Source organism: Aquila chrysaetos, chromosome 3, assembly GCF_900496995.4.
Source record: "Aquila chrysaetos chrysaetos chromosome 3, bAquChr1.4, whole genome shotgun sequence".
Classification (NCBI taxonomy): Eukaryota; Metazoa; Chordata; class Aves; order Accipitriformes; family Accipitridae; genus Aquila; species Aquila chrysaetos.
The window spans coordinates 68984538-69010124 of record NC_044006.1 but is presented as its reverse complement, the minus strand read 5'-3'; the positions used below and the strand labels follow the sequence as shown (position 1 = coordinate 69010124).

At 41.5% G+C, this 25587-nt stretch overlaps 1 protein-coding gene across 4 annotated transcripts in view; it reads left to right on the top strand.

The window, feature by feature from the left end:
* The window catches only part of DNAJB6 (DnaJ heat shock protein family (Hsp40) member B6), a 123032-nt gene that overhangs the window by 85949 nt on the left and 11496 nt on the right, over positions 1 to 25587 (top strand). For 2 of the 4 annotated variants that reach the window (XM_030008220.2, XM_041122670.1), the window contains exon 11: positions 5025 to 5126. The exons of 1 other annotated variant lie outside the window; for it this stretch is intronic. In XM_030008220.2, coding sequence (XP_029864080.2) covers positions 5025 to 5111 — 87 coding nt within the window. In that variant the 3' untranslated portion in view covers positions 5112 to 5126. Of the gene's footprint in view, positions 1 to 5024; positions 5127 to 5169; positions 5206 to 25587 lie in introns of those variants that run through there. One more of the 4 variants, XM_041122674.1, reaches the window with a different exon arrangement.

Here is a 25587-nt window from a genome sequence, read left to right as displayed (position 1 = left end):
CATATCTCTGCAAATACAATTCTATTTTTGTCTGAAACAGAAGGCAGGAAACATTAATGTTCCTGAGTATCTAAATTTATCTTGAAAAGAGTATTTATTAAAGTCACCATAGAAACAGAAATTTAGACGTATTAGACTTATTCCAGTTGTTACAATTACTATTTCCTCCACAGCATGATCTGTTATATAGCAAATAATGAACGGCTCAAGATCTGTTATAATCTTATTCCAGAGATTTTTGCTTTTTGATGGAAAAAACCCCAACTTTTGTGGCATGTAAAACTGCCCTTTCACATTCCTGCTTTAATTTGCTGAACAAAAACAGAAAAAAACCCTGGAATATTTACCTGGAAGTAAGATGCAAGGAAAAAGTTTGAACCTGCAGTGCATAATTTTAGGGCAGTATCCAGGAGTGTTTGTCAGATTTAAAATTCTTTTTTATTCACTGATTAATAAGCAAGCTCCATGGCTAACTGTACACAGTTAACGAAGAGTCTACTCTGCCTGGTGGTCCAGTGGTCTCTCTAAATCGTGTCAACAGTTGTCACAGCTATTGCTTATAAAGCCATTTTAAAAATGAACCCACCACTGATTTGTGGGAGACGATTTTTGTAGTGTGACTTCTTTAACCACAGCATCCCTTGGTCGACCCAGCGACGAGCTGCAGCCCATGCTCTGTCCTTGCCTGGGACGGTTCCCTCTGGTTTACGAAGGGGATTACACATGCCACATTCCTGTCGGATTGCTTCACATTGCTGCCGTGCGGATGTGCTCCACACAGGAACTATTTTGGTTAGCAAAGTTTTTATAAACAAGCATCCTACAAATGCCAAACTCTGAAATAACTGTTTTCATGTGCTAAAAAACAACTTTTACCATGGAAAATGTTCTGTGAAGTATTAAGCAGTCTATGCTCCCACCCTTACTTGCTGCAGCCTTTCACACTAGCTATTTAGTACAGTAGCTACTCCAGATTAACAATAAGAGTTTCACTGTTTACAATATGGTTGACATAAATGTCCTATCATGGAAGCTTCACCCTTTCTTATTGGATGTATTTTCTAAAAGCGACAATGTAATCCTGTATGCACAGGTTAAATTTATGACAGCTGGCTTAGGCAGATACAGAATTAATTAGGAAGTGTCTTAAATGTCAGATCATTAAATGAAATTGTAAAAAGGTAAACTGTAGTCTTCAGTGAGCAGATATCTCACAAAATGATCCTTGAAACAAATTGCAAATGCTGTAAAATATTCATTTCTTCTTTACAATTACTTATAGGGACAATGTATATGGTTCCACATAAACACTAAAACTTTCTAATTTGATGTGAAGGTCAGCATAGAGGTCATGATGAAGAATTTCTTTTAGTCTCTGAGGAATGACTAAACACTGAACAAATATTTAATTTGCATTTTACGTTACTATTGAATAGACTTTTCTTCTTCAAAAGATCCCCCTAGAGTTTATTTCAGTTCTTGTAAAAAATTTACAGGAACAAAATGGAAAAAACAAGATATACAAAACAAACAGCTAACATTTAATAAATTCTTCCCTTTTTACTATTTTAATACCAAAAAAGGTAGTGTAATAGTGAAAAAGGGGAAAAATGCAGCATATTTCTCTCTTTCCATCCTAAAGTGCCAACTTTGCTATCCTGAAATCAATATTTAGACTCAGTAGTAGAAATGCATTTTAGTTGGAGAAACTCTTGTAATATAGTTTTAAAATCATGAATGTGAGATCTGTTATTTTAATGCACTATTTGATTCCAGGGACTCGCAGGAGATTAAGTAAGCTAACTCTTACCCGCATTACAAGAGGTAACAAATTAAGACAGGAAGCAGCATGTGGGGGATAGCATGCTATTTTCCTCCCTTCTCCCTCTTTCCTCCCCAAATCAATCTGTTTAGACTGAACCAGTTTTAGCTGTGGCATCAAGGCAACACTCTATGAAAAGGGATGCTTTGAAGGGGCTCCCACGCATTTGCCAGGGTATTTTGTAGGCCATTTGAGGCACATACGGACCCTTGTTGCTTACTGACTTTGCAGTACTGACACGATGCAAAACATGCCAGTGTACGTGTGCAAACACAGGCGGGTAAACAAGCCCTTCTTGCTGCAAGAGCTAGCGTTACTGAGCTGCAGTGAGGAGGAAAGTTGCATTAAAACCAAGTACACTCTTTCCTCCCACTGCTTCTAGCGTACAGAGGACATATCAGATCCAGAGGCAAAGGCTATGAGTGGATAGTAGCAGAGGTAGTTGGTATGTCAGCACAGTGTTGAGGCTCTATTATATTAAACATAATTTCTACAAAGCAGTAGTCCCAAACACATCAGAATTTATTTAAGGGACTTATTTCTTCTTAAGATTCCCCCCAAATCTGCAGCTTTTCTGTGGGCACCCAGCTGCCTTGCCTTAAAATCTGTGGCTGTTACACTTCCCGCACTGGTAACTGATAAGAGGGGCTTGGGGTTGGCCACCCTCGCAGGGACACTTCCCTGGGATTTCTCCTCAGCTGTAGGGTCGTAGAGATGGTCTCTGCCCTCTCTCCTCTGCAGAACAGGTTGCAGAACCCATTCCTGGACTCAGCGAGTGCTTGGAAAGCAAAGCCACCTATGTGGAAGGCCTCCAATATTTTTTCCCTATAAAACATTTTTGACAGCGCCATCGCTGATCCCTCCCACAGTCCCAGTAGACTTTGGAAGAAGGGAGTTTTCAGCAGAAAAGTGAACATAGATTCCTGTGCGGCTGTCTCTGTCTCCTTTGCAGTGCTGGAGAGGGGGACTAGGCTCTGTCCCATCTGCTTTCCCAGTCCTAAATTCACTAAGTGAGAGGCTAGCGTGGCTTGGAGTGCAGATGTGCCTCTACACTTGGTTCGTCACTCCCTGGGACTGTACTGGAGATGGGAAAGGACAAAAGCAGCCAGTGTACTGTAGGTGGCTCTGAACTGATGCTCAGCACTTGTAGATATGAAGCTGGATAGCTTTGAAATTCAGGTTTCAACACTGCCCTTGTGACTCATCTTTGTTAGACTGTGTCAGCACATATTGGTACCCACAAGCATATGTACAGTACTTCACCTAAGGCATGAGATGACACTCACTATGTTCATAACCTGCTGTAACAGAGAAAGTGTTTCCACCTAGAACTTGGCAATTCTCCACTACGCCATTAGACTCACAGCACTCAGTGAGACTGGCAGTGTATGCCAGTAAAAATGTCTGTGTGCTTAAAGGAATCCAAAAGGGACTGACCATCACCCTCTAATCTTCCACCAATCTTGCTGAATTACTTTCACTGAATCTTTGTGTTCTTAGCTGGTATCACACTTATCCCTTCATGCACATTCCTCCTAGTGAAAGCGCCAGCCTTAGTCACCTGTTAAGAGGGTACAGTGAATGTTACACGAGTGTATTCTTGGATTTTTTTTTTCCTTTGTGAACTGTTAAAATTGATTCTTGAGGACATGAATGCCTTTTCTGGCTGTCTCCACTCCTCTGTCTTCATCTTTGATGCTGAGGACATTTGAGAAGTACAGGTCATGTTGCATGGGAGCATGGAATGTAGGAAGCTTAATGCATGAATCACAGACGTTCTGTTTTATTCATGAAGAAGAAATAATTGGGGATTTTGTTTTCTCTTAAATGAAACTTTTGATTATCAGGCTGATGCTGGGCATTTTTTCAAAAGGAGTATTTTTTTTGAGACAGCAGAAATAATAAAAAGGTCTGCCTGCTTTTTGTTTTATATTATACAATGATTAGCCTGAAAGAGATATCAATTATATTTGTATAAGGACATTTTTCCTCACTGTTTTTAGCCCTGTGTGTTGCACTGATTAAGGGGCACTGATCTTTGCTGCCATACAAAAATGGGAAAACAAACATGAGCTCAGTGATTGTATAAAATGTGCTCGGGGGCCATAATTTGAGCCAAGAGGAACGCTTTGTGGCTTAGTCAGACCATGCAGACAAGTCTATCAAATGTACAACGTGTCATATACAGATTTCTGTTTAGTGGACCTTTCTGTCCCAGCTTCCACATTTATCATTGTCTCCCTGACAGGAGCTCTGCCCTGTTATCCTGACTTGTATGTCATTTATCAGTGTTAAGTACAACAAAAGAGTATCTCTTTAAACCCCCCTTACCCTTTCACACGCTTCTACCCTTGAATAATGATATCTGTCTCTGCAGCCACAAATATTCCATTTCATCCTTTCCTTTGTATTATGTTAGTTGCTCAATAAATGATTAAAATGGCATTAGTGCACTTTAAAATGAAAAATATTATATTATTGTTGAAGTTGTGTAAGAGAAGAGATAAAAGCATTTGGGTGGTTTTGCCCCCTTTTTAGGCCTGTCAAGTCAAACAAATTTTGTATAAAAAAACCCCATCCACAAAGTCAAAACATGGCAATGCCAACTCAGCCCAAATCACACAGCCCCAAGCCCAAATCTGAATTTTCAGCCGTGAGTATAAATCACTGTCTCCAAAGCAAAAAGTGTGAATTATGACACAAACACAGACATTAAAATAGCATTAGTAGTCTTTGAACATACTTTCACATATGACTATTGCATTTATTTTACTCAAGAACAAAGGGGAAGGTGGGGGAAATGGGCCACAGAAATCTTAAAAAGGTTACACAAAAAGTGAAAATGGTTGCTGGAAAGATGATTCCAAGCAGCATTTCATGGCCATGTCTGGCGTCATGTTTTATAACAATGGACCATCTTTATAGAAAGTTGGTAACAGGCTGGAAATCATAAGCTTCACAGAATTTATGTCTAGCTACTGCCTTGCAAGACATTTTATAGAGATGTGTTAGCAACTCTGTATAACAGGTACAGTCCAGGCTCAGGTTATTAATTATAGCTTGGAGTTTCAATTTATAATCAATAAAAAATCCAAACCAATTGCCAATTCGAAACTTTGCTTCTCATTCTCTCATGTGTATATACACATAAATCATCCAGTTCTCACACCTCTCCTCTTACATCTCCCGCTCTATTTTCCAGACCTATTTCCGTGTTCTCTTTCTGAAAGACAGAAAACACCTCATCCTTCATGTTTCGCCCAGCCTCCTCATGCTTCTGTTCTCCTGAGCACTGCACTGGTCAGACCTTGGCCCTGGCACTCCTCATCACTGCTGTATCCTTTCAGGTATCACTTAAAGGATGCTGAGACCTGCAGACTTGGGCACAGCAGTAAAGGGGTATCTGGAGGGGGAGAGAGCGCTTGCATGGCATGGCTACTGCAAAGTGATGACATGGGAAAGGATGAAAGGATCCCTCTCACTACTCCAGATTTGGGTCCTGAGAGAGTCATCAAGATTGTTTACATTTGCGTAACATCTGCCAAAGCTCCTCCGACAAAGATGGGTAAGTAGCTGTACGGTGAAAGATCTTGATGCTGAAGGGGTGCCCAGGAAGGGATTATTGGATGAAAACCAGGTCACCAGTTCCTGAAGCTGACACAACACCAGCAGTATGAGTAGAAATGGAAACGGGAGTCATTTGGAAGGCAGGGTGTCTCCGGGAGCTCTTGATTCCCAGGTCTGGCAACTGAAAAGGCTTTTGGGGAGTCTAGGTGCTGGTGGTTGGTTGTCAACCCCGAGTAGCCTTTTCTATTTGTTTCCTTGTGACCATTCGTTTTCAATGTGGTAACTAGGAGCCTGGCCTTATATCTTGCTAATTGCCTCCTCTCTTGTTTTGCCATTGAGTTTACTTGATCCCCTGTGTACACCGGTCTTAAATACACTTAGTTGAAAATCAGTAGATTTTTACTAAGTAGAGGAATCAGGTTCTGGACCAGGTTTTCAATAGAGGGGAAAAAAAAAACCTAATAGGTTTACAAAAAGGACCATATAATGGTGTTTGCAGCACTTGTGTGCTGGCATGCCAGAGTCTGAGAGTTCCCTCGAGGTAGGGCACTGTCTGCTTCTTGTTGATGAGTTGCTATCACGGACTAGAGATCTAGGAGTAAGTCTCTCACCGAGGCTGCCACCTGGCAGTACACATTTTTCAACTGGCAAGCAAGTCCCAACCTCTAACTTCCCCAGGAGCATCTCTGGAGCGCAGCAAGGCAGTCTGAACAACCTTTCTCTGGCTACTCTGCAAAGATACCACCAAAAGATCCATCCCTTGGATGGATGCATCCCCACTGTGACCATCACAGTGTACACAATGCTTCAGACAAAGCCTTACTCGAAGACACTATGGCAGCAGTTTTCCCAAAATGGGATGCATGGACCTAACAGCCACTTCCCAGTAGAAGAAGGACCTACTCCTTACTCTTTCCGCTATCTCTGCTCTCTGCTACACACTCTTGTCATTTACCATGTGGCACTCTGGGTCTCTCTGGATCCCTCTGCAAATGGATGCAGCTCATTAACACCGCAAGACCCATTATTTTTAACTTGGTTACCAAAAATTACAGGAGACTGGACTGACAGGCAGCAGAAGACCGTGAAAAGGGTCTGAGGAAACTAGAGATGGTGCACGGGAGACAGTGGGAGCATGCGGCTGAGTGTAGGGAAAAGGCACAAGACTCATGTCGCCATTTTTAAGGCAGTAGTGAGCCATTAGATCAGCCCACCAGATCACGGTACTCAGCTTAATACATCCTTAGCTCTCCTAGAAATATTACTCCTGGTATAACTGGAGTTATATATATATATATATAATCGCAAGTGCCCCAGGCTGGTGGCTTACAGCTGCCCTAAGATCAACTCATGACCTTTCAGTCATTTCCCAGTGATGAGCTCCCATCTTACAGGAGGTGTTTTGGGTGTTAGTTCCACATGTATCAGTTAATATTTTGCACCTTGAATGAATTTCATGCTGTTTGCATTATTTTAGTCCAAAGTGCCATGCAATTCCTTCTGTACAACATACCAGTTCTTCTGTTTGGGAACACCTCCCAGCTTTGTGCCATCCACACACATCATCAACATGCTCCCAACGTTTGTGCCAATTTAGCATTTGCATTTAGGCTACATTTTCAACAAACCACATGCTACTTCACATACCCTGACAGAGGATGACTTAACCCCATGTCGTCACTTAGTACAGCATTTGATGCTAAACACCCTTCTGGCAAGATTGTTGTAACTCCCACTGAAATCAAAAGGGGTCTTTGCACTGATGTTAATGTGCCAGGCCACCACACCAAATAGGCTGAAAAGTTTAAGATCAATAGGCGTAAGTTGTGAAGCAAATGGTTTGAATATGCCAGTGGTTTTTTCGGGTATATTATGTAGCTTTCTACTGATCAATACAATGGGAAAAAAACCACCCTGTGTTTAAACAAAATTACAGTGAATTGCTCAAAGGCAAAACAAAATTCTCTGCTCAGCTGTTTGGCTCACATTCATCTCCCTTTACTCCTATAGAAGTGACATTTTAATTAACTGTGTCAGGTGGATGTGTAACATCTCTGCTGAAAAGCCTGTATCTGCTCAGCTGTGTGTCATAGTTTCTATACCACTACCATGTACAAGAGGTCACACTTTTGTGGCAGGAGGATCCAAATTCTGAACAAATACTTTATAACACATAATCTGTCTCAGCTTTCTTCTGCTTGCACAAATCTATGGAAAGTAGTGATTTCCTTGGATTATTTAAATACACATTTTTTCCCTATGAGCAGGCAAAAAAATTTCTATAGCAGGATCAAAAATCAGTTCTTTGTGGGTAATAAACAGTTTTGCATGGGACTGGCTGGCTAAATGGTAGTGATTTTGTTCCTTGAGTGAGTGCCTTTAGCTATGAATACCTAAGCGTGCAAATGTAAACCACTGCTTCTGCAAATATATGTGTGCAGCTCTGAGGTTCACTTTCTGTGAATGTTAATGGACACAGAATTCAATCACATGAATATTCAAAGAAAGTGAACACAAAAGCAGCACAAGCGTGGTTGAAGCAAACAGATGTAAAAACGTAAGCCCAGAATCATGGCCTCCCCCCACCCCGCCAGTGTGAGCGCCTTAAACTTTGAAAGATTTACAGTATTGACAAGACTCTGAATTTTTCAGGTAAATATAATGTGATACAAGCCATGAGACTCCAGAGAGTCTTATGAGGAACGTATCAGTTATGTCACAAAGTCTGATTTGGATCTGAAGATTTCCTAGTCAACTGTCAGCTTAGACCTAGATGGGAACGCTGTGGTGCGGGAAATACTTCTGCTGGGATGACAAGGAGATGGTCAAAGAAGAGGATCACTAGCTTTATGAGAGTCCCTTGTCAAACCAGGAATGAGGGTGAGCAAGCAGGGAAATAATGTGTGAAATTCTGTGAAAGGGGAGGGATGAAGGTGAGCAATACTTTTATTTTTTTCAAAATAACAATGTATGTTGGGGTTTAAATTGCAAGTGTGTGATTTTAACATCAGCGAGCAGGAGAGAGAAACAAAGGAGGAATGGAAATCTATATATACACTTATATATGTACTTGAACATATATTCTCAATCTGTCACCTTAAGATGTGCCCACTTAGCTGCAGCTGTGAGTGGGAACCTCTGAAAGAGTCACTGAAGCAGGAGTGGGCATACAAATATAATTAAACTCCAGGAGGCTGGAGTGCTGCATTTTGTTGTTCAGGAACTTTCCTGATGCATTTTAATTTTACCGATAAAGAAATCACACACAGACGCAATCTACAGGGAAAGAACGTTGGAGGTTATGAACGAAACCAGTTAAAATTAAAGAGAGGCAATTCAGACCTTTGGAAAAGCTAATGGCATTTTTCCAAGCACATCATGAGCACACAACCAGTGGGAGCTCACCGCACAACAGTAGTGTGAGTAAATGGCATGTCCCCCAGTGATAATGGGGAAACTGAGGCACACAGGTGACTGGGGCTCTGATTCTGCAAAGCACTTAAATATCTGCTTCAAACACAGACCATTCTCACTGATGGCAAATGCTGCTTTCCTGAACTTAGTAACTGTTTGTCTCAAATCCTCCTCCTTAAAATGGGGATAATGTGATGGGTACACTTAGAATTATTCTATGGTTAGAAATATCCATACGTTTACTTTGCTGAGACAAAAGCTACACATATGGCTGAAGACCACAACAGGAGATGGTCAGAGACGGGCTTGGGATAGGAGTACTGTTGAGAATATCAGGCACAACTATCACTGGTTTGATGGCAGTAGGAAGTGAGGAAGAGCAAGAACTGAGGCTAGTAGGTGATGGACAAGATACAAAGGTATGTGGGAAGCCTCAGAGAGATGCACTGTTGAATATGTGTTGCTGTTTCAATGGAAATGAAGTGTAGTACGTTTACCATGCAGAATACGCAGTAACAAGCTTGGGGCTTCCCATATACCCTTATACTACATCAAGGTAAGCTGGGGATACTGGGCAAAGGCTCATTTTCTCTCCTTATTCACTTTGCAAGATGGGCAAGACATGGCAGGGCAGAAAGTGGCCCATTTCTTTTCAGTATATTCCTTTCTAATCCTCTTCTTAAAACCTAGGGCAAAGCTGCAGTAATTAGTGCAGGCTCTATGGTCAGAATCTTCATTTCTTCATGCCACTTTCATTTCTGCCACACAACAACTTGGTTCTTCAATAGCTTCAATGGAATATGGATTAGATTTTTTTATTTAACTAGTACGAAGGGTTTGGGTAATGTAGTCATTCTATTAGGTCTTGATGACTGTTCTTGTGGGTTAACAGCTGATGGCAGACCCTCAATAATCAAATCTAAATGCATTTTCAAGGAAATTAAATACTACCTTTCATTATACTATCTTACTGGCACTATGTCAACTGCCATTTTACTGATACTCCTTCAGAAAAGTGAGATATGATAAAAATTTGTGTTTCAGTTTACATTATTTATCAGAATTTTAATTTTAGTATTCTGTGGCTGACTTAATAAATGTCTCATAACGATAATAACTGCAACTCTGTGCATGGTTGCATTAAGACCTACCAAAACTCTAGCACACAAGTTCACTTGCTCTCTGTGTTGTTCCACCACAGAGTAACTCTCTTTCTGTTCCACTCAGTGTCAGCACCTCCTGCCTCTTCTGGAAATGCCACCAAATGACTTGGAGATGGTATAAACACATCATTGAAATCAATTTACTTAAAAGGATTGTGAACCTTGATATATGGGGAGATTTGCTTTGATAACTTACAGAAAATTGTTGGAGAGGCCGGTACTGCCTGGCTGCTTTTCCATTTTTCTTCAATGAGACGATTTGGTGAAAAAGCAGAATTGGAGTAGGTTTTTGTCTCCCCTAACTTGAGTCATTTAGGAAGCAGGCACATAGTCTACACCAGCCACGTGGGGTCCCTCTACATTCAGTGAAGAGGAGAGACACCTTCCTCCCTCTTATTGTGGGCTCTCAGAGTTTATGCTGAGGGGCCACTGTAATTTTGGACAGTCCCTCCTCAGGAAGACTTACTTTTCCTTGGCTGTGGTTTGCCAAAAATGTTGCCTTAACAAAAAAATACTGACAAAAAGATTCTCTTTAAGTGTCTTTTTCACAAAAACCTGCTCTTTGAAAATTTTCTTACCCTTCACTTTGAACAGTATCCAAACACTGAAATAAAACCTAAACGATATCCTGTTGCCAATTTTCTTTTTCCATATTCCAATGCTCCCTGCTTTCTCTCCATTTTTCTCTTTCTTTTCCTTTGCTTTTCCAACAGAGGGAAAACAGAACAGAAAATATAGACAGCGTGGAAGACTAAGCCTATTTAACTACACTGTTAAAGACTTCTTGTACACACAGCCAGGGACCCAATCAGGACTCTCAGGGCAAGTATGGCTTCACTATAGGATATTCTCTGCAAAGTTGTATGGGATTAGGTGAGCAGCATTACCTCTTCACTTTCTACTCAGCCATTAACCCCCAGCAATCTGCTCTTCATACTCCTGGGCTTCTCTGAGTTGAAGGGATAAGAGAGAATTTATGGTAATGGCTCATTTCTGCCGGATCAGGGCCCTGGTAGCAGATAGTCCACTCCTTTCATCGACCTGGTGACTCAAAGCAGGCAGGATGCTGCAAGTCTGACAGAGCAGCCTGGATGATTATTCTGCAAATATTTTGCTTTTTCAAATTTGCTTACATATCAAAATATGGGTTTAGCTGATAAAAGCCAACAGCTCCATCAGAGTCCATTACAATCTATCAGGCAAATACTCAGTAATTTCCAAATTAGTCCATGGACTACAATACATTCAAGTGATCTTTATAATCTTTCTTGTAAAAAAAATCCACCATTCTAAGAATTACCTAAACATGGATTTACCAGGCAGATAGCTTGCAATGTAAATGACTTGTGTTTGGATAGGTAGAATGCATATCAAAATGCATGCTCAAATGAGAGACCATATTGACTCTTTCCAAGCTGTTATGGTCTATTAGATAAATATTATCTCAGTTCAGGATTGTGGTAGTTTTCTATATGCACAGTTTCCTGATAAGCCATATGGACTCTCAGATAAAATTGTGTCTTCAGATTTAGAAAGTGATATGGCTGAATAGCTGTAATGAGTATGAGGAAGCTCCTGTTAACCAATTAATCAAAATGTGTCACTGAATGCGTCCTCCCCTTTTTGTGTTAGTATGTGCTATAATATATACCCAGCAAACATGTATTGCTCAGTGGTATTTTGACAAAAAACACATGCCAAGAGCATGGCAACCAATCCTTGTACAACAGTGGTGGTTGTATTTGTATCCCTACACTACTGTGATTCCAGTCATCTTTCTGATTACTTTCCATCTTGTTCACACAAATGCACATGTGCTTACAACCACAGCTCACCAATATTAACAGAAAGAACTTCACTGATTTCAAAGGCATGGATTTCGGTCACGCATTGCCTTTTCTCACTTAATAATAAGGTACTAAACACATTTTTCAACTGTCAATGGCAAAAACTCAGTGGATTTACATTTCATCTATATGGAATGTGAGCTCCAGGGATCCCTGCATAACTTGTAAAGAGTTCACATGAACTGACCAAGGCTGGGACACAAACCAAGAGGAGAACGATCAGCTGAAGCCAGGTCCTAGCTTACACTGCATTTGTACACCATGGTGATGTGAGAAATTAGGTGGTGAATTCCAGTTTATTTAAAGTGACTGTGTATCTTAGAGCTGACTATTTTTTTCTTTCTTTGTACACCTTGCAAAAGAGGTGTCTGGCTACTACCTAAACAACTGCTACCTGAAGAGGACAAAAAAAGACATTATTTCTGGATAAATCAAATTTTGTCCAGCTTCTCCTCATGGTTAAAGGAGTAGATTTTCTCCTGAAGAGCAACACAAGGGTGTACCTACACAGCATGATTCAGCATTATGCAGAGATAACCAAGGTACCACAGGCCTTATAAATGACACCTTGGGTGCTTTCCCGTAACTGCCACTCAGAACAGGCAGCGTAACAACGGGTAAGTATCTTGTAAAAAGTTTTTTGAAAGGATCAAACATTTTCTTCCAGCAGAAAAAGTGCCACGTGTCTGCTGGGTAGGATGCTCCCAGATAGCTGGGGAGGGCAAGTCTCACTTTGGGAAAGGGATGGTCCAGATACAGGCAAGACCACGAGTGCTATTACATTTTTCCTCACAAATGGGTGAAGCAGCTTTATTTTAGACCATTGCTTATTTTACCTCCAGACCTTAGAAGCTAAGGTGACAGATGGCATATTAAGAAAGTAATTTAGCAGGTGAGGAATCTAACTTCATTTGGTCCTCTGTTCCACGACTTTCTTGTTATCTTAATATTATTTAAAAGTAGCTCTGCTTTGAATGGCTAAATTTGTTCTCTGAAGCATGCTGCTGAAATGTAAACATCATACAACTTTGATTTCCTATGAATAGAGAACACATGCTGTTACTGAAAAGAACATACAAGATTGCCACGCTTTTAGAAATCAAAAGTTAATTATGAGTCGGGATTGGAGGACACAATAAGCTTTTGCCCATTCATTGTGGCCAAAGATAATTTCCAGGCTTCTACAAAAATTGTACTTTGCAGGTCTGTTTGTATTCTTGTATTTTATCAGGAGAGCAGTATTTCCAGCTCCTAGTCCTTGCAGAGGAAGCTGTGGCTGTAGGCATTGTCTAATGCTGTTGCCTACCTTTGCAAAGAGGACATCAGCATCTTGCCTGTGCTCATGTTCACAGCCATCTTCCATGAATCAGTGTTAAGGTGTTCAGCTTTAAACAGCTCTGCCATGTTGTAAATGTGCTGTTGATGCTTTTATAGGCCAAATTACACAATGGTTTGGGTGTTTTTCTTCATGAAAACATACCTCTTTCTGTGTACATGAGTCTGTACGTCAAGCTTGGAATGTGAAAATAACGCAGTCATGAGCCTGAAGCATCAGGAGTTGTCAAAATAAAACCAACCACAAACAGTTGCATTACCCTCCCCAAAATTTGGCAAGAGGCAAGTGAAGTTGAGGCCTGGTTTTCAGCAGTGACTGGATCCACTGAAATATGTAACTTAATGTCATGATTTAACCCCAGCTGGCAACCAAGCACCATGCAGCTGCTCACTCACCACCCTCACAGTGGGATGGGGGGGAGAATCAGAAGGGTAAAAGAGAAAACTCGTGGGCTGAGATAAAGACAGTTTAACAGGTAAAGCAAAAGCTGCGCACACAAGCAAAGCAAAACACGGAATTCATTCACCTCTTCCCATGGGCAGGCAGGTGTTCAGCCATCTCCAGGACAGCAGGGCTCCATCACACCTAACCGTGACTTGGGAAGACAAACACCATCACTGCAAACATCCCCCCACTTCCTCCTTCTTCCCCCAGCTTTATACACTGAGCATGACGTCATATGGTCTGGGGTATCCCTTGGGTCAGTGGGGGTCAGCTGTCCCAGCTGTGTCCCCTCCCAACTCCTTGTGCCCCCCCCAGCCTGCTCACTGGTGGGGTGAGAAGCAGAGAAGGCCTTGGCTCTGGGTAAGCACTGCTCAGCAGTAATGAAAACATCCCGGAATTATCAACACTGTTTTCAGCACAAATCTATCCAAAGCATAGCCCCGTACTAGCTACTGTGAAGAAAATTAACTCTATCCCAGCCAAAACCAGCACACTTACCAAACCAAAGTTGCACACTTAGTAGGAGGTTTGGCTTCCCTTTGCTTTTCTAGGCTCCAATATTTTACGCAGCTTATTTTAAATAATCAAAAAAAAAAGGGGGGGAAAGAGCTGTGCATTGACAATAAAGTTTCAAAGTTCTTCTAAAACCACTGTGACTAAAAATGTAGTCCCACAAAACCCTAGGTAAGGCCACAGCCTCCCCCATTTCCACCATGTAAGTTATCTGGGAGGAACTCTCAGTGCTGGGCAGAGCGTAAGTGGCAGGAAATAATGCACACTTTATTCTTGCTGCCCCAATGCTGGTTATTAGAACTCAGCTCGCTTCATTCAAACAACCATTTTGGAAATAGGCTACATTTGTGCACCTTGTATTTCAGTGCACCTTCGGCATTTTCAGACTCTAAAACCAGCAGAGCACTCTGTGGCCGGTTGTTCTGAAGACAGCTATCCCTTCCATTCTCCAGGAAACTGTTCTCATGAGATTTCCAGCACAGCCCATGCTCTGTTCAAAAGGCTTGGATAGGCTTGAATAAACATCTGACCTTCTTGAGGAAGAAAGTGTAAACCTCCCTCCCCTCCCACCCCAGCTGTGATTCTTTTGAGCTTCTTTTCTACTATTTGTCTTTATTTATCAAGCAAAGACAGTATGTTTGACCCTATATAAGAACAGAAGACTTTCAGACTTAAAGAAGCTTTCAGCTATAATAGAAACAAGTGAAGAAGTTCAAAATTGTGAATAAATATGAAGTTTGTAGGAAGGAAGTTTTTTACACTGTGAAGAATACACAGAATAAATAAAATCCCTCGTGCTTCTAGATACACAGCATATGATGAGCCCCATCCCCAGCTCAGTGTGACAACTGCTCCTATAATTATATTGCAGGTTTTGTGGATGAAGTGCAGAACTGTGTGGCTTGATCAGCCAGGATTTGGAAGGTCTTTCATGTTTTCATTTAACTAAAGCATTGTTATTTTCAGCCAATTTTAATGTGTGCCATCAAAACCCAAAAGTAACTTAAATAGATGTGGATTTTCTTTTTTATTAAATGCATGCCTTTTCAATTGCCTTTTTTTCACTGAACATTTCATGTCCTCCTTCAAGTTGTTCTAGGTTCAGCCTCCAAGAGAACAGAGAGGGAAAATCAGGCCATTTAAAAATAAAATAGATTACTTCTGCACAGCTTTCTTTAATCAAAACCATTATAACTGATGGCTCAGAGCCTTGATTACACCTCTTCAGAGGGCACCCCTTGATTTTGTGCGACATCCCTGATTATTTTATTTACTTATTTATTTATTTATTAGCTTTTACTTTCTGCCTTGATTTCTAGGTCACCGAGTTGAGGCTCTTTCTTGCTTTAAATGGACTTGCTTGTTTCTCAGTGGCAGGTTATTTTTCTTACAGGGACTGTGAAGTAAATATGCCCCTTTTTCAGAAGACAAAAATTCCCGTGATCACATATTCCTGGAGTTCTTTCTCTTCCCCCCCCCAGCCCCTGTGGAGAGCAAGATTGGACCAAGAGTCATTCCTCCCGACCTCTCCCGAGCCCCTGCAGAGCTAAGGGCCAAAAGGTCATTTTCTCAGGTTCCCTCTGGAGGGAGAATCCAAAGGTCATTCCCTCCCTCCCCAACTCACCCCAAGTGCATCTGAGAGACATTTAAAACTCCTTTGAAGAGGGAGGGGAGAGACCGAGTCCATGTGCTTTACCTACTGCCCCTCAACAGCCAAGAGATGTGAACCAGGGCTGTGCATGAAATGTTTACCTTGACGCTCAAACCTGCTCAGGCCTGGCCTCGGGTTCAAGGTTTGTGAACTTCAGCAGGGATGGGCAGAGATTTCTCACACAGCTAACTGGGCCTAACTGTTTCTGCTTCCTTTCCTATTCCCCCAAATCAGCCGCCTTCTTCCCACAGTCCCCAGGATCTTCCTTCTCCTCCTAGATCTGTGTTTCACTAGGAATTAACCAGATGCCATTAGGGAGTGGTGTCGAACAGCTCTGAACCTCCTGATGTTCCTGGTTCTTGGGAACGGAGCTGCAGGGATCATTTTATGAGTCCCCTTAGAAAACAAACCCGGATAGACTCACACAGCCTCACCCGGAGCTCCTGCTGCTGCTGTCTGCTGCCCTGTCATCCATGAACCCTGTGGACTGGTTTTGGAACCACTCTGCATTTCCCAAGAGAGAAGTAAATAGTCAAGGTTAGCACCTCTACATTTCCTCCTCATCCCTTTCAAGGAAAAAGTCTCTTTTTTTCTTGCTTTCCAAATGACGAAGTAAAAGACAGAGATTTCTCATCGTTAATTTCTTTGACCTGTCCGAGGAAGGAAGGAAGAGAAGAGCAACAGTTATTTCACAAGGTCCCCTGCAGAAGGGGGGCACCAAGGGTCACTTCCTCTCAATCTGTCCCCTCCAAAGGAGAGCAGCTCGGCTGTGTCAATGCCACGGTCCCTTTGTGGTGGATAGGCAGCCGGAGGTCATCCCCTGCCCCAGCCCTGCTCTCGCTGCGGACGCACACACTCTCCCGCGCGCTCGCTTTCTCTCGCACGTGGGGGGCAGGGGAGATTAGTTCTTTTTTCCTCTCTCCGCTTTGTATAGAGGGAACTCACAAGTCACTACCTGGGCCCCTTTCGGAAAGAGACAATAACAAAAGGGCAGTTCCTAGGGTTTTTTTTTCTGAGGATTTTTCAGGCTCCTGCAGCATAGCAGAATTAGCTGAGCAAAGCCTTAAAATCCAAATAAAAGTGAAATGCTGAAGTCTAGGTTTTGAGCCACTTGGAGGTTTTGGTGACACTGCCCAGCACAGCTGCAAATCCATGGCAAAATTTCTACTGACCTCTGGGTACACACCAGTCGTAAATTTGGGGAAAACACTAAGCTCCTGTGAAGCACTGTACGAAAGCAAGGATCATGTGAAACACGCTGGAAAATTCAGGTTCTGTGTTACCAGACAGGAAACAATAAATAAAAACACCTATCCTGCTTGTTGTTGGGGTTTGAACTGTTGCAGGTAACTCCTTTAGGGCCTGATCTGAATCCTCTGAAGTAATGCAAGTGTTCTGGCTGAATTTCATGTGCTTCCATCTTTACATTAGCCTCCGGGAAGACCTTTAAGGAGCTAATGTGGAATGAAGAGTTCTTGTCAAGAGCTACCTTTTCACAGATGGGCTTCTGATTCTTTCAAGTCTTGGGGCCAAATTTTGTTCAGAGAGAGGGGAATGCAGTTCCCATTGAAGTCAATGAGCTAGACTTTGCCACCTCCAAAGCAGAGCCAAGGGAAATAAGCATTGTGTAGCTGCTGACCTTGGGAAAAGAATTTGGCCCTAAGATTAAAGTAGAAAATACACTTTTACATTGTTAAGGCATCCTGCAATTTCAGCTTTCACTATTTTAAATGACAGGCACAGCAAGCTGCTCAGAAAAGACACGCAGACTTTCTACGTACTCATAAGACTGGCTGAGTAGAGAAACTAATTCGGCAACATAAATTAACGTGTACCCCGAACTTCCACGTGAACTCCTTAACAAGATTCAAAGCTCCTTTTGACACACTCCAAGACCATTTACAGGAGAACACACTGTAGTCAAGACTTCTTTCTTTTCTCCTCCTCCCCACTTCCTCTGCAAAGTCAGAATGACTTCTCTTAAAGCAGATGTTGACCCCTGGTACTGTGATTACAGTCTGCACATTGCAGCGCACTGATATGATTCAGGACTTTCCCATCCAGCTCTTGAGATAACGCATTGTTTCTACAGAAGCTATAGCACTTAAATGTGGAACAACATAAGTTTTTACGCCCTAGGTGAAATATATCTCTATGATGCTGCGAGGCTTGGGTGGTACGTGGCTACAAAAGGCTTTGAGATCCCCGTGTAAGTGTGTAATATTGTTATTCTACAGCACCTCACCACTGTGGAGTTTAGGACTGATGTCATTCATCAGTGCTTCAGATGACCCCCCCCCCCCTTACAAATGAAGGATTTAGCCTTTGCAAATAGAAGCGACATACTATTCTACACACCGGGTTGCACATAGGCGGGATGCTTGTCCTCTGGACAGCACTGAGCCTTTCTGCCCACGCCCCGAGCCATTCAAGGTTGTGAGGGGCAACAGGGTCTGCTCTCCTGCACAGACTCTCTTGACTCATTCGAGTGTGAGCTCCTACTTCCACCTGTGCCCGTGGATCCGTGGCTCTGCCTTGGAGTGTTCCACACTTCAAACTGAGCATGCGAGGATTCTTTGTTAACTGTGATGATTTTGTTATTGCCACACAGTGCTGCTTGTTAAGAAGGACACAATGAATTTCAGTCATTATAGTATCCTTTCCTCCCCTCCCTCCCCAAATGCAAACTACAAATCCACTTAAAAAGTGGAGATCTTTTGACTTCTAACAGAAACTTTTATCCGCATAAGAGGATAAGAAATTCATTAGCTTAAGTTTTGTGATTGTAACAGCTCATTAGAGAGCACTGTGCCTTTCAGAGTGAGCATTCCTCCAGCCCTACATGGAATCTGTCAAAGTTAAGGATAAAGGTATGGGACAACTTAACCATCTCGGAAGACAATTTCTTATTTTTAACTATGCAGACCACAGGATTCATTAAATGATTTTAATGAACAGTCATAGGCCTGATGTTCAAATCTTCATTTGTGTCTAACTGCAAGCAAAATATGAAATTGCTAAATTGATCTTTCTTGCCAAGAAAAAAAAAATACAATTTTTAATTTATGGTCAGTAATTATGTTTTCAGATTCTTTTTGACTAATTGTTGTTGTTTTGGATTTTTTAACGGTAAAATAAACATTTTGATTTCAGGTTTAACTGCTGCAGAATACTGCTGTAAAAATCTTAACATGGCTTCTCTTCAGGTAAGGGAAAAACTGCCACTTCTAAACAAAAACCATAGTAATTAGTCCTACTAATTTGTTGAAAGAAATGAATGATAAAGCATAGTTCTCAGCCATTTGTCAGATCAAGAAAGTTAGTGATACGGTATTTTTTCATCTCTGGAATCTCAGAAGGCATGGCCTTGACAAAGCAGGATGTTTGCAACATTTTATAAAATATATGAGGGGAGATTGGAATGTATTTTTCAATCTTCTGCTGGCAGCCTTCACGGCTTTAGTCAATTTATGCATCATCTGTTAAAGTTCAATATGGGGCACTGGGTCCCAAAATGTACTTTGAAGCATCCATAGCAAATCTTCTAATCTCCGCTTTCACTATCTGAGTAACATATGCATTAGAGTGGAATTTGGGATCGGCTTTTAGGTTGAGGGGTGAAATGCTTACTTAGATAACCTACAGTATCTTTGCTTCAAGTGTAATGTTCAGGTTTGGATAAATGATTGCTTTTCGTTTTCCCCGAAGATAAATGATAAAAGATAGTTTTATACTAGGATTTATAGACCTCTGTACCCACATATACATGGACATCAAGTATGTCTTTTAAAATGTACATTAAATACAAATATTGCAAAAGTCACTATTTCCTTATGCCTTTCTGAGAAAAACTATACTGTTTTACAGAACATGATGGTTGCAGTAAGCCACCATCATGTGCCTTTAGTGATCAACCAGCTTTTCTGGCTTCACTATTCTTATTTAATCTAAACAAAGCTCAAACCTTTCCTTCCCCTCAAAGAAAGGAAATTACACATTTTTGTGCTTGTAGCAGTACTATGATTTTACAAGACCTAACAAAACTTCACAAAAGAATCGTATGCGGGAAGGCTCAACACTTTCTGCACTCGTCTCCAAGTACAGCTTCTACTACAGATTTTTTGGTTGTTTTCACAACTATTCTGTTTCCACACTTCCTGCATTTTTGCTTTGTTCTCCCGTATGTCATTTGAGAACAATGACCGTGTCGTATGAGGCAAGACAAGCTATTGGCATGGAAGGGCAAAGTCACAAAACAGGATTCATTGTTGTAGAATGCAACTGAGGGAAAAAACCACCAGATTTTTAAGCCAATTCTTTCAAAAGTAATCTCTCAGTTATAGAGTACTGCAGTGAGTTGTAGCTGAGTACTTCTGCTTCGTAAAGACAAACAGAATACAAAATCATGTTTTTTTCGAATCGCGCAGCTACTTGCAGTTGAGAGTCTTTATTCGGAAAAAAAAAGATTTACTTAGGTTTTGTGCTAGGCAGGTACAAGGCATTTCTTCTCAGAAAAGTCCTCCTCAAGGTACAAGTGTTTTGAAATACATACGCCTGTCTGCCGCAAAAAATAAATCAATTATTTTTCCACTTCCTACTGATCACCTCCCCCCCCCGCGCCTCTTTTAACGTCAACACACACTGCTAAGGTTTGGCTGGACAGACTTTCAAAATTAACCTAATCCCCACAAAACAAATTCCGCCGCCCGCCCGCTCTCCCGCCGCCCGACCAGCCGTTAACGGCGCCTCCCCGCGCAGGCTCCCGGCCGGCTGCGCGCCGGACAACGCTGCCGGCGCCTCGGTCTCTACCGCCCCGCCGGATTGGCTAAGCGGCGTCAGAAAGACGGTCGCCGATTGGCTGGGGCCGGCTGCTGTTGCTATGACTCTGTTGCTAGGGCCTCGGCCGTCTCCAGGCCCTGCAGGAAACATGTAATGAATTATGGATGGTTGATTTTCTCAAAGAGGCCTGATCTGTAATGCAGATGAGATGCAAGGCCCCCCTTTTCTTCTGGGTTCTTAAAAAAAAAAATATTAAAAAAATAAAAAAAGAAAAAAATCTGAGTTTTAAATCAGAATCTGGCATTTGCGTCGTCCCCAGTCACAGCAGTGACTCCTGAATACTGATGTTAATTCTTATGCAAAGACAGGGCCAGAGGTCACTATCTGTTATTTGTTCAGGAAAAGCTTGTAGGATTTTCACTGAACTCTGTGACCTGTTGGGGTATTATTTCCCCCCCCACCCCCGTTTGGTTCAGAGGCAAAATAGGATACAAACACCAGAGGTGGTATTTTCTAACAGTTGGAGGGGAAATTGTCCCCTTGGAGCACGATGGAGCAGGAGGAATCCAGCAGCTAGGCTGGCCAGACCGCTGGCTTTTCTCGCCTTGTAAAAGCTGTCTTTGCCCAAACATGACCTAAGACCTTCTGTTGGCATAGTTCGTGCAGCTCAGGCCTTCGTTAATGGTTTCCATAGCCTTTGGCTGAAGAGAGGTTCCCTGTGAGTGCCACATCTACAACATGCCGGCTTCACACAAGTGCAAAACTGGATGTTGTTACCCACAGATAACTCCCCACATGAACAAAGCCTCTGATGCTTCATACCTGAATAAACAGGCTGCTACAATTCATTTAATTTCCCTAATCTTCATCTATTAAGAAGTACGGTGGATGTTATGCTACAGAAATTATAATATTTTCTTATACCTAATGAATACTGATGTCAGAAGAGACACATCTCGTGCTCATGCAGAGTTTAGTATTGTGGGTTTTTTTCATACTGGTGAAAAATTATTTCAATCCTTTCTGTGTCAAGCCTCTGTGGAAAAATGTGAATTGAAAAATTATTAATTTTTGAGAAAATAATGAGCCCGATCCTTTTTTTTGAGTCAGATGATTGTGTAATTTGGCCAGACTCAGTCAAGTGTGGGCATCCTCAGCTGTCCAAATATTGACCTCAGTGGAGGTCTCTTGGTAGCTTGAAGGCTCATGACTGATGTGAGGGAAGAGGCAGCCTCGCTCCTCCTCAAAGCCCTTTTTTTAAGGCACTGCACACTAAGCAATTTACTCAGCAAGGAAATGACTGAGCAATTAGATGAATTTGTACAGATTTTGTATTGTGTAATTTATGCTTTTTACACCTCAAATCCTGACTGGTTCATGGCTCTTCCTCAGGGAGAAGTAAATGACTTAAGCAAGAGCTCTGAGATGAAGATGAAATATATCCGACCCTCCTGTGATTCAGAGTAGAATGATACTTTATTTCTAGGATTATTAACCAAAATGTTCTGTTGTGTAAAAACCAAATGAGCACTGAAAAAAAAAAAATTAAGAAAGTCTGTGAAACACTGCATCCAGGAGTAGAAAACACTTACGCTCAACTCTGGCCATCAGGCAGTCTCTAAGACCTTCAGCTGCAATGGCCCTTATGTTTTATTATTTTCTATTATTAAAATGTTTTCTATTGAAGAAAATGGTTAAGGCGAAACTGTATTGCCTATCCCACCCATTCCTGACAGAGCATTCATCAAACTCCATTAAAAAAAAAATCCAGGCTATAGATGTGTCATTAGCGACCCAATGATGCTTAAAGCTCAGAAATGTCTGAGATGCAGTTTGCTGAAAACACAGTATTAACATTTGTGTATATGGATGTGTTAAATTTGTTATTTTTGTGACACTGGTTCTGTGCAACATACATTAAAACAAAAAATATGTTAACAGTTTGTACTTGCAGGAAATGTAGGTCATGTTTTTTGAACCAAATAATCGTGTTTTAAACTTTTCATTTAGTGATCTTTATTTTTGTGTATAATACTCTATGCCTAACCCATTGGAAGACGATTATTCCCACACCTATATAAATACAGCATGCACCATGAGATTTGGAATAGCTTAAATAGTCAGCGAAGAGACAGAAAATGACTTCTTCAGCACATATGCAATTTAAACAAATACATATTTCCAGTGCTATAAATGGCCTTAGTATCTCTTCATGCTTCTATTGAGGAGGCACAAGAAATTCAACCAGTAGCAGCCAAGCTCTTTCTGTAGCTATGCTGTCAGCTTGTGGAAAAATCTTAGTAGAGCTGGGCATCGTAACGATGTCTGCAGCATAGCTTTTGCCTTCATGCATTGGTCCTAACTTCACTAAGAGAGTGCTGGAACCTGGAGGGCAGAGAGACCTCAACTCCAGTGAGCCTTGCATCTCCCCCAGGACATTTTGTAGGCAGCTCCTCAGGAGGAACCTTGCTGGGTTTTCCTGATTAAGATTTTATAATTCCCTTTGCTGTGTTTGTGTGCTGAGGGGCGAAGGAGGGGCTGGAGGCCTTTATGGTATGGACCTAACAACCTGACTCAAATGGATACAATACATACTGGACAATAGTTCAAGTGTGAGAAGGTCTGGAGTCATCAACAGGGAGAAAAATGATGCAGGAAGCTTTCACAAAAGAAGTAGTTCTTAAGGAAAGAGCTGAATGAGGAAAGGGAACTTTTTGGTGCATGATGAGTGGGAGGTTGGTGTGTGGCCAGGGTGGAGCAGGACACAATCTTCAGAAAGTAGGAGTGGTTATGAGAAAGGAAGGAGAGGAAGTAAATGATATTTTTTTTTCTTTGTATCTGTAGCATCTGATTGAAAAAAAATCAAATCTATTTCCACGGAAAATATGAAAGTTATTTCCCCCCCCCCCCCCCCCAGTTTTCAATGTTATTGTTTCAATAGAAGTTTCTTTCTTTTAGAAACTAAAGGCCTTCTTTCAATTTACTTATAAAGAATGAAAACTTTCTAAGGCTTCTTTTGTATTAAGGATTGTATAAACAAAAAAGCTTTGCATTTTTAACAATAATAGTTTTAAAATAGTGCTTTAGCACAAACATGTTCTTCACAAAGATCCTTCTATAATTTAAAATATTTTCTGCTGAAGTAATTTCAACCGGTTTATGCTATCAGTAATCTTCATAGAGTTTACATTAATCCACAAACATTGTATAGTGTGATGAAGCTGATGAGAATCAACAAAGGATAAAGTAGAGTATGGCAGCCCAGATAAAGAAACCCACTGTTTAATGCCAGCTGCTCAGGAAATGTCAAAAGTAAAGTGAGTTTCAGGTCAAGGGCACTGGGAACACTGTTAGCAAACCCTAAGACAGGCAGCTCTTGTTATTAGTATGAACAAGGATAAGGTGAGTCCTTTTTAATCTGTCCCTGGGCCGCCTTCTAGCTTCCCAGACATGAATCCGTCCCATTTGGGCTCACCTCTGTGAGATTGCTGGGGGTTTTTGAAAACATGCTGTCTTTGGCCTTTCTAATGTTCCCCATCAGGTTTGCTAAAGGCCAGGATTTCAGTGAAAATCCTGCTCTTAGGAGACATGTGGGCTCAGTGCCAGGCCTTGAAAGTGCAGAAAATAGTGGGCAACTGCTCTTTTTTTTAACTTTCCATGACAGCAAGGATCTTTCTTCACCCCTTGTTTTTTTACCACAGCATTTAATAGTACCTGTGTCAAGCCCATTTCCATCTTGCACACCTTTGCCTTCAAGCACTTTGGTGTGCTATTCTGGAGCAGTTAGATGGTGGGTGATGAGTGTACCTTGTTTATCACCAGTTGAGGGAGTTGTACCTCTTGGTACAGTACTAAATAAGCAGGTGAAACTTCTGAAGAAATAGGACCAGAGTGTGGGCAGGTTAATAGCTTGATGAACCTTTCTATAGGCAGCCCTTTCACAGAGGATGGGGCACTATTTCATGTGACTAGGAAGCAGAAGATCTCATTTAGGGGAACTATCATGATACATGCTGATACTGCCTGACAAAATGTCCCCAGCAAGGTGCTGCAAAATTAGAAGAGGGTTGACATCCACTCTGGAATGAACAGCAAAGCAGCTTGGCCCTGTAACTTCAGAGCCATAATAGGCACTTTCTGTACCTGAATGTAGATGTGTACCAAGTCTGCTGTGAAATACAAGGAATTTTGCAGTGATTATTCAGAAATTTGCACGTTAACAGCATGGTTTGACTCTTTTCTTGCTGATGTTTTTACCATCTCTTTGAATTTTCAGGGATCCCCTAAATGCATAGTTAGTCCTTGAATGCTATGTTTTGTACCAGAGGAAAAATCCTAATATAACACTGTGCAATGTACTTCCTAACATGCATGCTGTTAACATGCTGTGGGATATGGCTTATACATTTTTAAGATACAGGAAACAAAATTCCTCAGTACAAAATCTGTAAGGTCAGCCAGGGCATTGGTCAAACTGATGAGGCCTACTCATTTAAAAGTTGTCATAATATACAAGTATGTTGTCATATTTGTATTGTTTGAATAATGGATATTGGGAGATATAGATTGGGAAGAGAGACCTGAATGACTCAGACCCTGCTGGTGCCACAGAGGTTTTTGGTTATTAGAGCAAGGCAGTGTTTCTGATTTGGTCCTGTTTGCAAAGTAATTGTCCTGTGTGTTGGCAACAGAATGAAGAAAGAACAGCCAATACGATGCCATCTATTATGGATTCAAACCTTCCTCTTCACAGTGATGGGATTTATCTCATCATATGTGTCCTGGTTTCAGCTGGGATACAGTTAATTGTCTTCCTAGTAGCTGGTATAGTACTATGTTTTGGGTTCAGTATGAGAAGAATGTTGGTCACACACTGATGTTTTCAGTTGTTGCTAAGTAGTGTTTATACTAAGGCAAGGATTTTTCAGCTTCTCATGCCCAACCAGCAAGAAGGCTGGAGGAGCACAAGAAGTTGGGAGGGGACACAGCCAGGGCAGCTGACCCAAACTGGCCAAAGGAATATTCCACACCATGTGACGTCATGCCCAGTA